The 12,362-nt window shown below is 36.4% G+C and overlaps 1 protein-coding gene across 1 annotated transcript; it reads left to right on the forward strand.

Moving 5' to 3' along the window:
• Positions 1–1,059: 1,059 nt before the first annotated feature.
• On the forward strand, positions 1,060–6,258 carry LOC130220287 (ADP-ribosylation factor GTPase-activating protein 2-like). Its single transcript, XM_056452659.1, has 5 exons — positions 1,060–1,298; positions 1,381–1,507; positions 1,814–1,904; positions 2,374–2,495; positions 4,960–6,258. The coding sequence occupies exons 1-5, from the start codon at positions 1,075–1,077 to the stop codon at positions 4,978–4,980; spliced, it is 585 nt and encodes a 194-aa protein (XP_056308634.1). The 5' UTR covers positions 1,060–1,074; the 3' UTR covers positions 4,981–6,258.
• Positions 6,259–12,362: the final 6,104 nt, after the last annotated feature.

Raw genomic sequence — 12,362 nt, forward strand, 5'->3', positions numbered from 1 at the left:
GTGATCATTGTCATTGTAGTGTATGCTGTTGTTCAGCTGCGATGTTGCCGAAATAGAAACCGTTTCGAAAAATGGAAATTGTTAGGACAAATTTTTTTTTTTTACTTTTAAATGGTAAAGATAGCTTTTATTGCATCGCAGCACCATGTCATGTGTTAAGACGTATAAGTTTCACAAAACTCCCATATATCGCTTTTTACACTTTTATAATTTTTTTATTTGTTTTTTGTTAATTTCTACATAATTTACAATGTTAATTTATACAATTTATGCTGTTTGCAATTTAGGTTTGATCAGTTTTTTTTTTATTTTGACATGTTTTTGAGCAACAAATAAGCATTAAATGTCATCAAAGGGCCATCAGCTTAATAAACCTGTTGATATCATATTAACATTAATCAACAACAAAACCAAAATCAAATTAGGCCTATCTGAAGAAAGTTAAGCTCTGTTTTCATCTGTATCTTTTATTCTGTTGTATTTGTTTGTGTTATAAGATGTAATTTGCTTATTTGTTTCTTACTGACTGTTTTAAATATTTCTAAGTTATGCCAGTCATTTCTCCTGAAAGGTCAAGTGTCACTAGGAATTCAGTTGTTTATTTTTATTTTTTATATTTGTATTAACCTTAAAAATCCTTAAATTGCTGCTGACATGGCTTAAATTAAAGCATGCATGATATGGTCTTCTCTTTCCCAGTACTGGGTTGTAGCTGGAAGGGCATCCACTGCATAAAACGTATGTCTTCAGTTCATTCTGTTGTCGTGACTCCTGATAAATAAGGGACTAATTTAAATGAATGAATGATCTTCTCTAAGGGCACGTGTCCAGTGACGTGTTTTTTCATTTCAAGACTAGTGTATTTTTGTCAGTTGTTATCAAAGGAAGCGCCGCTTTTTGTTTATTTTGTCTAATCAATTTTGAAAATTGAAATAGGTTTGTTCAATTTTGGCCTGATTGATCTATCAGGTGTTAACACTGGTAAAAAAACTCAAGCATAATTATTGTAATTTGAACTAATGCTCTTAGTATTTCCCAGTATTTGAAAATGGTTTCAATATTTCGTGTCATACAATGTGTCATTGTTTCAAAGTATCGTGTCCAATTTCCAGTGTCTTGACAAAACTAGTAACTGGCTGTGTTTTCAGGTACAAGGACAACCCTTTCACATCAGGAGACAGCTTTGGGTCACGGTGGGACAATGATGGCGGATCGTCGTTCTCCTCCTGGGCTCTGGAGAAGGAGGAGCCTAAAGACAGCGAGGTCACCATCTCAAGCATTCAGCCAATTGGAGAAAGGTAGCGACCCCATCTGCTAGTTAGTGGCTTTGGTTTTGATTAGTGGCTGGGTTTTTGTGACTGGATTCTCGCCGTATCTCAGGTTGCCCAGCAGACGGAAGCCAGAGGTTTCTGTGCCAGTCTCAGAGTCTAGCGAAGCGCGCCAGAAGTTTGCTAATGCTAAAGCCATCTCATCAGACATGTTCTTCGGCCGTGAGAGCAACCCAGAGGTACAAGGAGAGCCACTACTTTACTTCATAGCTCTATTTTTAGCTCTAAGTTCCTCTTACAAAAGGGTGTTTGATTTTCTTTTTTATACAAACGATTATGCCGTCGAACTGTTAATTCAGAAATAACTGAATTTTAATTTTAAAAGGGCTATTCCACATGGCCATTACAAAAATCCTTAACGTTTTGCCCTGTAAAAGTCTGAAATTTGATCATAATGGTCTTGGAAAAATCTTAAAGTCTTAAATTTGACTTAATGAAGCCTGCAGAAAGCCTGTATATTTAAATCTATTCTTTTTCTCTTTTAGTATGAAGCAAAGACTCGTCTGGAGGGTATGTCTGGAAGCACCTCCATCAGTTCTGCTGACCTCTTTGGTGATGGCAGTGTTCGTCCCTCTGGTAAACACCGTTTTAGCTATGGTGTTTGATAATTATATAATCAAATGGGCCTAAATCTTTCCATGTGTCTGTTTGAATGTTGTATACAGGGTTCCCACACTTCTTAAAAGTACTTAAATTTCAGACATATGGATTCAAGCCCTGGAAAGTACTTGAAAACAAACACGGGTCCTTGAAAGTGCTTGAATTGACAATTGTTGAAATAAAACCATCAACAAATTTAAAGACGGAACCAAAAAACCTACAAATGTAAAAATCGTACATTTAAATCATGAAAATGACTTGATTTATTAAGGATTTTCATGGTGCTACATATGCTGGAGTATGAATTAAGGTGCTAGATCAAAAAGGAATGGTGCTTTAAGAAGTCCCTGAATCTGCTGTTCATGAAAGTGTGTGAGCCCTGTTTATAATCAAGATTTTGTCTGATCGTTAAGTTGATTTGGGTGTGTTTTGCGTGCTTCTGTAGGCTCAACAGGGTTTGACAGCGTTCTTCCCTCTGGTCCAGACATCGCTCAGTTCAAGCAGGGTGTGAAGTCCGTAGCAGGGAAGATGGCAGTGCTGGCTAATGGGGTCATGAACACCATTCAGGTGAACGTTCACAACTCGCTTCCTTCTTTACAGTCTACCAGCAGTAAACCATGACAAATCAAAGCCTGACTGGGCTTAATAAATCAGCATCGGTGAGAGAGAGACTCATTGGATGTTCAGTTCAGCAGCCAGTGTATAAGAAAACTGAATGTGATGACAGTGAGCAAAAGACAGCACTGATGAAATATAACACGGGAAACACGATTTAAATATTCTCCAGTTGCCTAGATATTAATTAATAGTCATTCAAACAACTTAACCGAAGCCTCTCTACTTGACGGTTGGCCTCGCGTGTCCGCCATGTTTGTAGTTTATTGACACTTTTTACCAGAGTTTGTAGTTCTAATCAAATTCACGTCCAACACACAATGTATTGTGGGCAATTTATCGGTTAGAGTACGGACGCTTCTACACTTCGAATTTTTACTGGAAATAGTCGACCATCAGGGAACGTTTGACATGCTCTTTTCAACATACTATAGTTTGGGACACACTAATTCTATATTCAAATACTATTGAGGAGGGATAGTATGCAAATAGGGACACATCATAGGTCTGCCGCTGACGCTAATGGAAATATGTTGTCCTTATGTTTTTTTTGACGCACAGTGTAACATTTTGACGTTTGACATGACTTTTTGGTTCCATTTCTGGTCGATATAGAATGAGAGCTCCAGGATTTCTTCTAAAATACCTCAATTTGTGTTCTGAAGATGAACGTAGGTTATAAACACACAGATTTTTGTAAAAATCATCATTGGCAGGGAAGCATTTTCTCTCATTGACTGCAGGTAAAGAGTTAAACAAAGTAATTTATCGATTTGACGCACATCATAATACTAGCCAGACGTTTAAGGCACGAATAATGTCCATCAATTCGGGCACATCCAGCGGCCGTCATCCTTCAACCAATCTCATCTCCACCTGTCTGTTTCATTGCTCCGTTTGCTCCAACTTTCTTTTGCAGTCTGAAGTGCGTCAAACGCACAAAACACACACTTCGCATCACAGGATTTCTATATCTCATCTTTGCTACGACTTCACATGTAAACACTCACGCTTCATCTGCGTCTGCTTGCTGCACAAGCTGAAAACTGCGCCCCAGTCCATGTAATGTAATGATTGTGAGAGCGCAGGTGAGACGTCATTTTTGGAGAGACGCTCAAATACATCATGTGCGCTGCGTATGTACTGTCTATAAGTCACGTAAAACAAATAATTACTAATTGAAATAAATATAACTTTATTTTATGGTTTGTAATTTTATGTTTTATGAGATTATTTACATTTTTTGCGATTATTTTGCGTTTAATTAAGAATTTTGCAGGATCGCAAACATTTCCGGTGACTTGTTGATTTTGCGTTGGATTCTGCGATTTGTGGAATCGCGAAAAACTAGGGGGTCTAATAATATACAACCATTATATACCATTATAAACAACCTGTACATAATGTTGATAGTACATCCATCTGTAAATATCACTATAGTTTTTCTATAACTGCACTTTATAACTTATACCTGTATCCTGCACTTGCTGCTATTGCACTGCTGGTTAGACCTAAACTGCATTTCGTTGCCTTGAACTTGTACATGTGTAATGACAATAAAGTTGAATCTAATCTAATAAGAAACCAGAGTGTGATGACAGTGAGCAAAAGACAGCACTGATGAAATATAACACGGGAAATGCAATTTAAATATTCTCCGGTTGCCTAGATATTAATTAATAGTCAATAGCCTCTCTACTTGATGGTTGGCCTCGCATGTCCGCCATGTTTGTAGTTTATTGACACTTTTTACCCGAGTTTGTAGTTCTAATCAAATTCACGTCCAACACACAATGTATTGTGGGCAATGTTAGCGGTTACAGTACGGACGCTTCTACACTTCGAATTTTTACTGGAAATAGTCGACCATCACTTAACATTTGACTATTGAGGAGGAATAATATGCAAATAGGGACACAGCATAGGTCTGTCGCTGACACTAATGGAAATACGTTGTCCTGCAAGGTTTTTTTTGACGCACAGTGTAACATTTTGACGTTTGACATGACTTTTTGGTTCCATTTCTGCTCCAGGATTTCTTCTAAAATACCTCAATTTGTGTTCTGAAGATGAACGTAGGTAATAAACACACTGATTGCTGTAAAACTCGTCATTGGCAGGGAAGCATTTTCTCTCGTTAACTGCAGGTAAAGAGTTAAATGAAATAATTGATCAATTCCACGCACATCATAATACCAGCCAGACGTTTAAGGCACGAATAATGTCCTTCAATCCGGGCACGTCCAGCGGCCGTCATCCTGACATGACTTTTTGGTTCCATTTCTGGTCTATATAGAATGAGAGCTCCAGGATTTCATCTAAAATACCTCAATTTATGTTCCTAAGATGAACGAAGGTAATTAAAACCCAGTTTTTCAATCATTTTGTGTGTGCTAACTCTCTGCCCGTGTTTCAGGATCGCTATGGATCTTACTGAAGGACTGTGTTGGGACTGCTGCATCAAACAGGACACCTCACTGCTGATGGGAAGCGCTCTGTCTTTCTGAGAGATAGCGAGAGAGAAAGAGAGAGAGAGATGAAGACCAGGACCTCCCCATCTCTCCCCAGACCACTGTAGACACTCACTGACAGTATTTGAACAAAAAAATTCTCTCTAAAGACTCTCCTTTTACTTTAAGACGACCGCAGAAGCACTGAGAAGAGAGTAACGCTTGTTTTCTCTATCGCAGTGCGCTCGGTTTTAACTAACAGTCCTGTTTTCTATGCCCGGTCTTTGATTTCAAAAAAGTATTGTCTGGAATTAAATGTACATCTAAACTTATAGCGCTAATGTCCTCACGGCTTTTGTTTTGTTTTTGTATTTTAACGGAGACCCCGGTAAAACGAGGAAAGGGGTTGATTTCTAAATCGAGGCCGTTTGCTAAATACGATCTTTTAGATTTGGATGCATTATCGTGATTTTACATTATTAGTTATGAGAAAGTTGGAGTGATAAAACGACAGTAATATTGTGCAATATGTCCTCGCATGGCAAGAATGATGAGGCTTTTTTTGTGGACGTGGCTGTGTGATTGACGCCTGGAAGTTTGAGTTTTTTAGGACATGATTTTTTTTTAAAGAAACACTGAACCATGTTTTTGCATGCCAGCATAAGCCGAAGACTCTGGTGCTGAATTCCAGCATTCAGTCAAATTTACACAACTATAGATCTGATTTCGCCCTCAGTTTTGACCAGTTTCCCAACCCTGTTTCTAAAGGCACACCAACAGTACACATTTTCAACATCTTCCTAATCAAACACACCCCAATCCACTCATTTGAACATCAGAAAAGACTCTAAAACCTGAAGTTAATGGGTCAGATGAGGGAGACATCCAAAATATGTACTGTTGGTGTGCCTTTAGGAACATGTTAGGGAAACACTGGTTTAGACAACAATGATTGAATAATATTTGAATTCCCCCATCGCAGTACCATCATCAGTTAATGTGCATGTGCGATACCGTTTCCTAGTACATGCATCATTACAGCCTTCTTTTCTTCTCTTTTGGGGTTTATGCCAGCCTGGAAACTGGTTCTATTTGTCTGCCTGTCCATTTGTATTCCAATGCTAAATTTGAAAAAAAATGAATAAAGAACAACGATCCAACTAGCGTCTGGAATTAAAAGCTATTTATTGTAGCCTGCTGAGGAGAACCTGTTGCAATGTGTGTGAGAATAAAAGATTGAAAACCCCCGCCCCCCACCACCCTAATGATGTGTGTTTAAGACTTTGATGTGGTGAAAGCAACAATTGTTTTATGACAGGAGGATTATGGGTAAAGAGCAAACAAACAGGAGTGGAATAATTAATCCACACAGACTACAAAGCGGACGAAGTGTTGACCCTTGAACCTCGATGAAAATCTAATCAGGCTCGTGTAACCCTATAAACCCTGTTAGTCTGTTAATTTTTGAGACAATATTGTGTAGGTTTTTAGGAAGTGTGTGACTGATTGCAGAATTGCAGGTACATTTTGTCTCCTTGATAAATTTAGAATAATATAAATTATATCACGTTATCAATAAATATGTTTATATTCGTATTTAGGGACATTTTGCCTTGAAAATAATACTTTGACTGAAAAATCCAACCAGGCTCATTGAATCATATGTGCTCAGGACTACATTTTTGAGAACCGACAAATATGTACCCTGAACCAGTGGACCTCAGTCACCGGGCTGTGAACCAATTGGTACCAGGCTGCACAAGAAATCATGAATAATTTCCGTTTGATTTATGCGAGTCTGAGCTTATTTATATTTTGAAAAATCATTTATTTTGAAAAACAACCATATTCTGTTGCTTACATCTCGGTTATTTGAGTGCCCAAATTTAACCCACAAGCTGCAAGAATGTGACAAGAACTGACCAATCAGCTTTGGCTTGTATGGAATGTATAGATTACAGTAGAACAATTACCTCAGACAAACACAGAACACCCAAACACTGCAGTTGTCAGCTTGTCATCCTCTCTCAGCAATGTGTGCCTAGCTACCCAATCCCAATACCCCCCCACCCCCCCAATTCCGTTCCACAGTAAAACTGTCAAGCGTTGACCATGAGAAAAAGGTTGGGGTACACTACTCTGGACTACTAGAGGGCGCAGTGTCTTAAATCTGTTACTGGGCCACGTTTTCTCTTACATGCCATGTCTCTGAAATCCACCAGAGGGCACTGTATACTAAAAAAAAAAAAAAAAAAAAAAAAAAAATATATATATATATATATATATATATATATATATATATATATATATATATATATATATATATATATATATATATAAATAAATGTCCTTGTGCGCATCTATGAATATCAGCTTGATATCGCCTGACCCGCACACCCGCTTTCCTTAACCCAACCCATAATGTTTTCAAAAGCAAACAAAGAGAAAAGCCATCGAGGCCATGTGTTTCTACCCCTGCTTAGTTTGGGATATATACCACATGTTTCTGGCTTCTCAGAAATGTACACCAGGGCACATTTTCCCACTTGTGTTGGAAAAATCAGACATTCAGCTTCAATTCAATTCAAATTTTGGTGTGTTTATGAAGTTACTCTTTTGCATGAAGCATCTATTTTCTCTTGTAATTTCATTTCAAATAAATGTTGTGTCTGTCCCTACATTCTGGTCAACTCAAAAAAATCATTACAATCTTTAAAGAACTGATAGAAAAAGCATGTGACTTGATGTCACTGCTTCTTTAGGTGGGAAACTTTGGAAGCCATCGAGGTACGTCAACTCTGCTATTGCCAACTTTGTTGGTAGTTAAACAACAATTAGAAACAGGATCAAATGTTCCAAATCACATCATGTAGTTTTTACATTAGAAATGTAATGACAAAAAATTATACACCAGATTGTCATTCATTCCAGGTTAAGTAATATATAGTCATATACATAACATAACAAACAAATAAACATAACAAATAAATAAAATACATAAAATAATATTTTTTGTATGAATACTAATATTTAATAACAAATATATATTTGCTAGGTGGACACAGCTTGGGTTTCACTTTAAGGTACACAAGTTTTATTAGAAGAAAAAAGTCATGTACATTTTTATTTTACTCATCTCTTAGTCAGCGTTGCATTAGTTTTCCTCTCACAATAGAAACTATAAAGCTTAGATCATGAAACTTGTGAATATTATCTCAATAAGGGGATGTTTAGACGATGATTTACTTGAATAAAATACATTTTCAAAAGTCAACATTTTTAAGCCCTAAATACTTTCAATCGTGTAACTTAATGGTAGAAATGCATTAAAAATAGTCCCTTTTAACAGTTTTGTCTTCATTGAATGATAAGTATTAACATATATCAACATCTTCCTGACTTGCATTAAATCAGAACACCATTATAGACCATTAAAAAAAATAAAAATAAAATAAAATGTAAATGTTGGCTCAGTTTGTGTTCATCAAATTGAGTTTTTTAATTTTTCTTTGAGTATTAGCTTCATATTCTCCAACATGCTATTTGATCCGTTGAAGCCTTGTGATTTAAACTCATCAAATACTCACCAAATATTTGGTAAAGGTTAAATAATATACAGTTTAATTAATTAAATCTATTTAATCATACTATATTTATTTTATAGGCTTTACAGGGCTTAAAAAAAATCTGTCAGTGTGGGTCAGGGCGTTCATGTGCTCTCATTCAACAGCCGTCTTTCAGTCACTAACCTCGTAATTCAAAAGGTCCTGGTATACTTCAAACGAAATTGAGAAATGAATTTAGATGACGTCTTTTAGAACAAAATCTGACCAAAATAGAGTTCTTTTTGAATTGGTTTTGGCAGTTCGAAACCGCTTACCAAAGCTACGTTTTGGGGATTGCGTTTTGACTTCAAAACACTTTTGAACTAGCATTGGTCCGTTGTGTTCACATAATCGGTGAGTGTGTTCTTTGGCGTGTTAACTTTTGGCCAACATGAACAAACTGGAGAGTGTAGTATATGGAACAGAGAGAAGTAGCATATGGAAGGCCGTTGGGGCCAAAATATATGAAACTAACTCATTATCACGTAATTTACATGTTAACATGTTTTTTTTCTACGTCTCATTTCTTTAAGCACCATCATTTAAAGAACAAATGAAATCAAAACTAACCATTTTGATTTTGTTAACTTACATTGCTAGTTTTGTGGCGAATAATTAATCTGTGCATGTTATTAAGAAGAAAAAATGGTTTCTCCTTGTAATCTTTAATTGAAATATGAAAATGCACTTCCTGTTTGTTTTCAGTTAAATGATCAAGTTACGTCTGTCTGAGGTATTGGGTGTGGCTAACATATCAAACCAGGCCCCTTCAACTGTCATTATTGAAAGCGCTACGACAACAAACAAAAATGGTGAGGAGGAGGTGTCTGTTAGGTTGCCATAACTATCCTGAAACACTTCCAGATCGTTCTAAAACAGGGGTCACCAATCTCGGTCCTGGAGGGCCAGTGTCTCTGCGGGGTTTAGCTCCAACTTGCCTCAACACACCCGCCTGGATGTTTCAAGTATACCTAGTAAGTCCTTGATTAGCTTGTTCAGGTGTGTTTGATTAGGGTTGGAGCTAAAATCTGCAGGACACCGGCCCTCCAGGAACAAGTTTGGTGACCCCTGTTCTAAAAGAAATGGCTACTTTACTACATCCAATCAGCTCAAAGATAAGCCACGCCCACATTTTCTCATTTAATATTCTGTTTTTCTAAGAACTGCGTCACAATACAAAAAATTGGTCACAGCATCTGGTTCATGCTGATTTTAATAATTTTGTGTTAGTACCCATCGTTTTGGCCCCAACAGCCTTCCTTACATAAAAGTTAGTTCTTGATTTTGATTTGAAGTATACCAGGGCGTTTATAAACCCAGCTGATCCTGGATCAAATTTGTTTAATAGCTCTCCAGGTGATATTCCTGATTCCCAAGTCTGTTCAGGAGTGGTGAAACACCCTTTGATCATCACATTTATAAAAACCCATAAACATCACCGTGTCAATTTCTAAGTTCTACTGCATCTGCATACAAACAAAAGATCAATGTAGCCAAACGTCTTCCTTCAGTCTTATTTACACAGCAGTTAAATTAAAAAGGGTGATCAGAGAGCGGCTTTATCCCATTGTAGGTCCTCATTGTGTCTCGGGCTTTTCATCCATGTCAAAGCCTTTTTGGATTTGCTTCGTCACACAATAAAAGAATAGCATGTTTGGAAAAAACGGCAGACTTGCTGTATTCAGTAAATATATGAAGGGAGCCGATTAGTATAACAAACAAACAAACAAACAAACAAAAACCTGAATAATAGGGATTTGTGGCTTAAAAAAAAAACAGCCTTCAGATGTGCTGATTCAAAACGTTCAGGCTCAGAGACTGAATCCAATTCCCTTCTCAGCTTATGGTGAAATTACACCCTGAAGATGCCTGATCACGGCTCAGATAGATAGATGTGATTGACAGACTGACATGATTGACAGACAGATAGATATAGACAGACAGATATAGAAATAATAGATGAACAGAAATTACAAATGAATTAAATAACAAACGAATGAACAAACAAGCAAACAATAGAAAGATTAACAAAGATCAACATGAAAAAACAAACGAATGAAGATAGATGAACAAAAATAACCAATGTTTTAGGAGATAGATAGATAGATAGATAGGTAGATAGGTAGATAGAAACTAGGTTTGAACAAATGAACAATAGCTGAATGATTATAATGAATTAAAAAAAAACAAACAATAGAAGGATAGAACAAAATGCTAGATAGACAGAATGATAGATAGATGGCTAGATAGATGGACAAAACGATAGATGGATTCACGACAGATAGATTAAACGATAGTTGGACAGATTGAACAATAGATAGATTGATAGATGGACTGAACAGTAGATTAATCGATAGATTGATACATAGATGGATTAAAGATAGATGGATGGATTGAATGATAGATGGATTGAACAATAGATGGATTGAACCATAGCTAGGCAAATTGATGGCTTGAACAATAGACAAATTGAACAATAGATTGATAGAACGATAGATTGTGAACAATAGATAGATAGATTGAACGAATGAATGATAGACAGACAGAACGAAAGACAGACTGAGCGATAATTGATTGAACGATATATTGAACGATAGACAGGTAGTTTGAATGATAGATAGATGGACAGAACAATAAATAGATTGAACGATAATTGAATGGTAGATAGTTGACATTGATAGATAGATGGATTGAACTGACTAATTGAACAATAGATGGATTGAATGATAGATAGATTGAACGATAGATTGAATGGTAGATAGTTGACACTGATAGATGGATTGAACGATAGATACACAGAACAAAAGAGAATTAATGATAGATAGAATGAACAATATAGATGGGTTGAACAATATATATGGATTGAAAGATAGATGGATGGATTGAACGATAAATAGATTGAACAATAGATGGACTGAACGACAGATAGATAGAGAGATAGATCAAATGAATGACTGTTTTGTAGAATGTTTCCATTTCTGTGAGAACTATCTCTTTTTTGCAAAAAAAAAAAACCAACAACAACAGTTGGCTTACAACATCAACAAAGCTCTGACAATTTGGTCTTGGAAAAAAAACAATTGTTCCAAAAGATGTACTTGTGCTGCATCTGGTGTATGAACTATATAAAGCTGTCTTGCCATTAATTATCAGAGTCTGAAAGCTCCACCCCCTTCACTACAGAATTAAATCTGCAACAGCTGAGCGCATGAAGTGTTCAACATCTCACACACACACGTTGATTTTTCAGTTAAATTAATGCATCTATTTTTAAATTGCACATTTTCACTCTTTTTTTTTCAGTGTGAACACACTACCTGCACTATTTATACTTCCCAACAGGTCCCACTTTATATTAAGCGGCCTTACCATCTACTCAAATGAGTAATTCATTACAATGTACTAATTGTGTAAATACAAGTTTTTACATTGCACTTGTGCTTGCATGTAATTTCATCCGTAATTAATTTCTCGAAGCACATTCATAATTACACTGTTGACCATCCAATACACCTTAACCCACCCTTAAACCTACCTGTACCACCATAACTGTATCCCACCTCAAGAGCACCAGAAGTGTTCTGCAATACATTATGAACACAGTAAGTTCATTGTATTTCTATATTTGTTATGGAAGTACATAGTAGTTAAGGCCCCTTAATATAAACCTAAATACATAATAAAAGTGTGCACACATACACAAATTAGGATGCAGCAATACTGTGCTATAACTATACCTTTGGCAATTCTTTCCTGCAGTCTTT

This window comes from Danio aesculapii, unplaced genomic scaffold (genome assembly GCF_903798145.1).
Source record: "Danio aesculapii unplaced genomic scaffold, fDanAes4.1, whole genome shotgun sequence".
In the NCBI taxonomy this organism is placed as follows: Eukaryota; Metazoa; Chordata; class Actinopteri; order Cypriniformes; family Danionidae; genus Danio; species Danio aesculapii.

Excerpts from the sequence above, each read along its gene's own strand:
- LOC130220287 (XM_056452659.1), top strand. The coding sequence starts at position 1,075 with ATGTGTCATTGTTTCAAAGTATCGTGTCCAATTTCCAGTGTCTTGACA. Across the intron at positions 1,508-1,813 it reads GCCGTGAGAGCAACCCAGAG|TATGAAGCAAAGACTCGTCT; the intron begins GTACAAGGAGAG and ends TTTCTCTTTTAG. Across the intron at positions 1,905-2,373 it reads TGGCAGTGTTCGTCCCTCTG|GCTCAACAGGGTTTGACAGC; the intron begins GTAAACACCGTT and ends GTGCTTCTGTAG.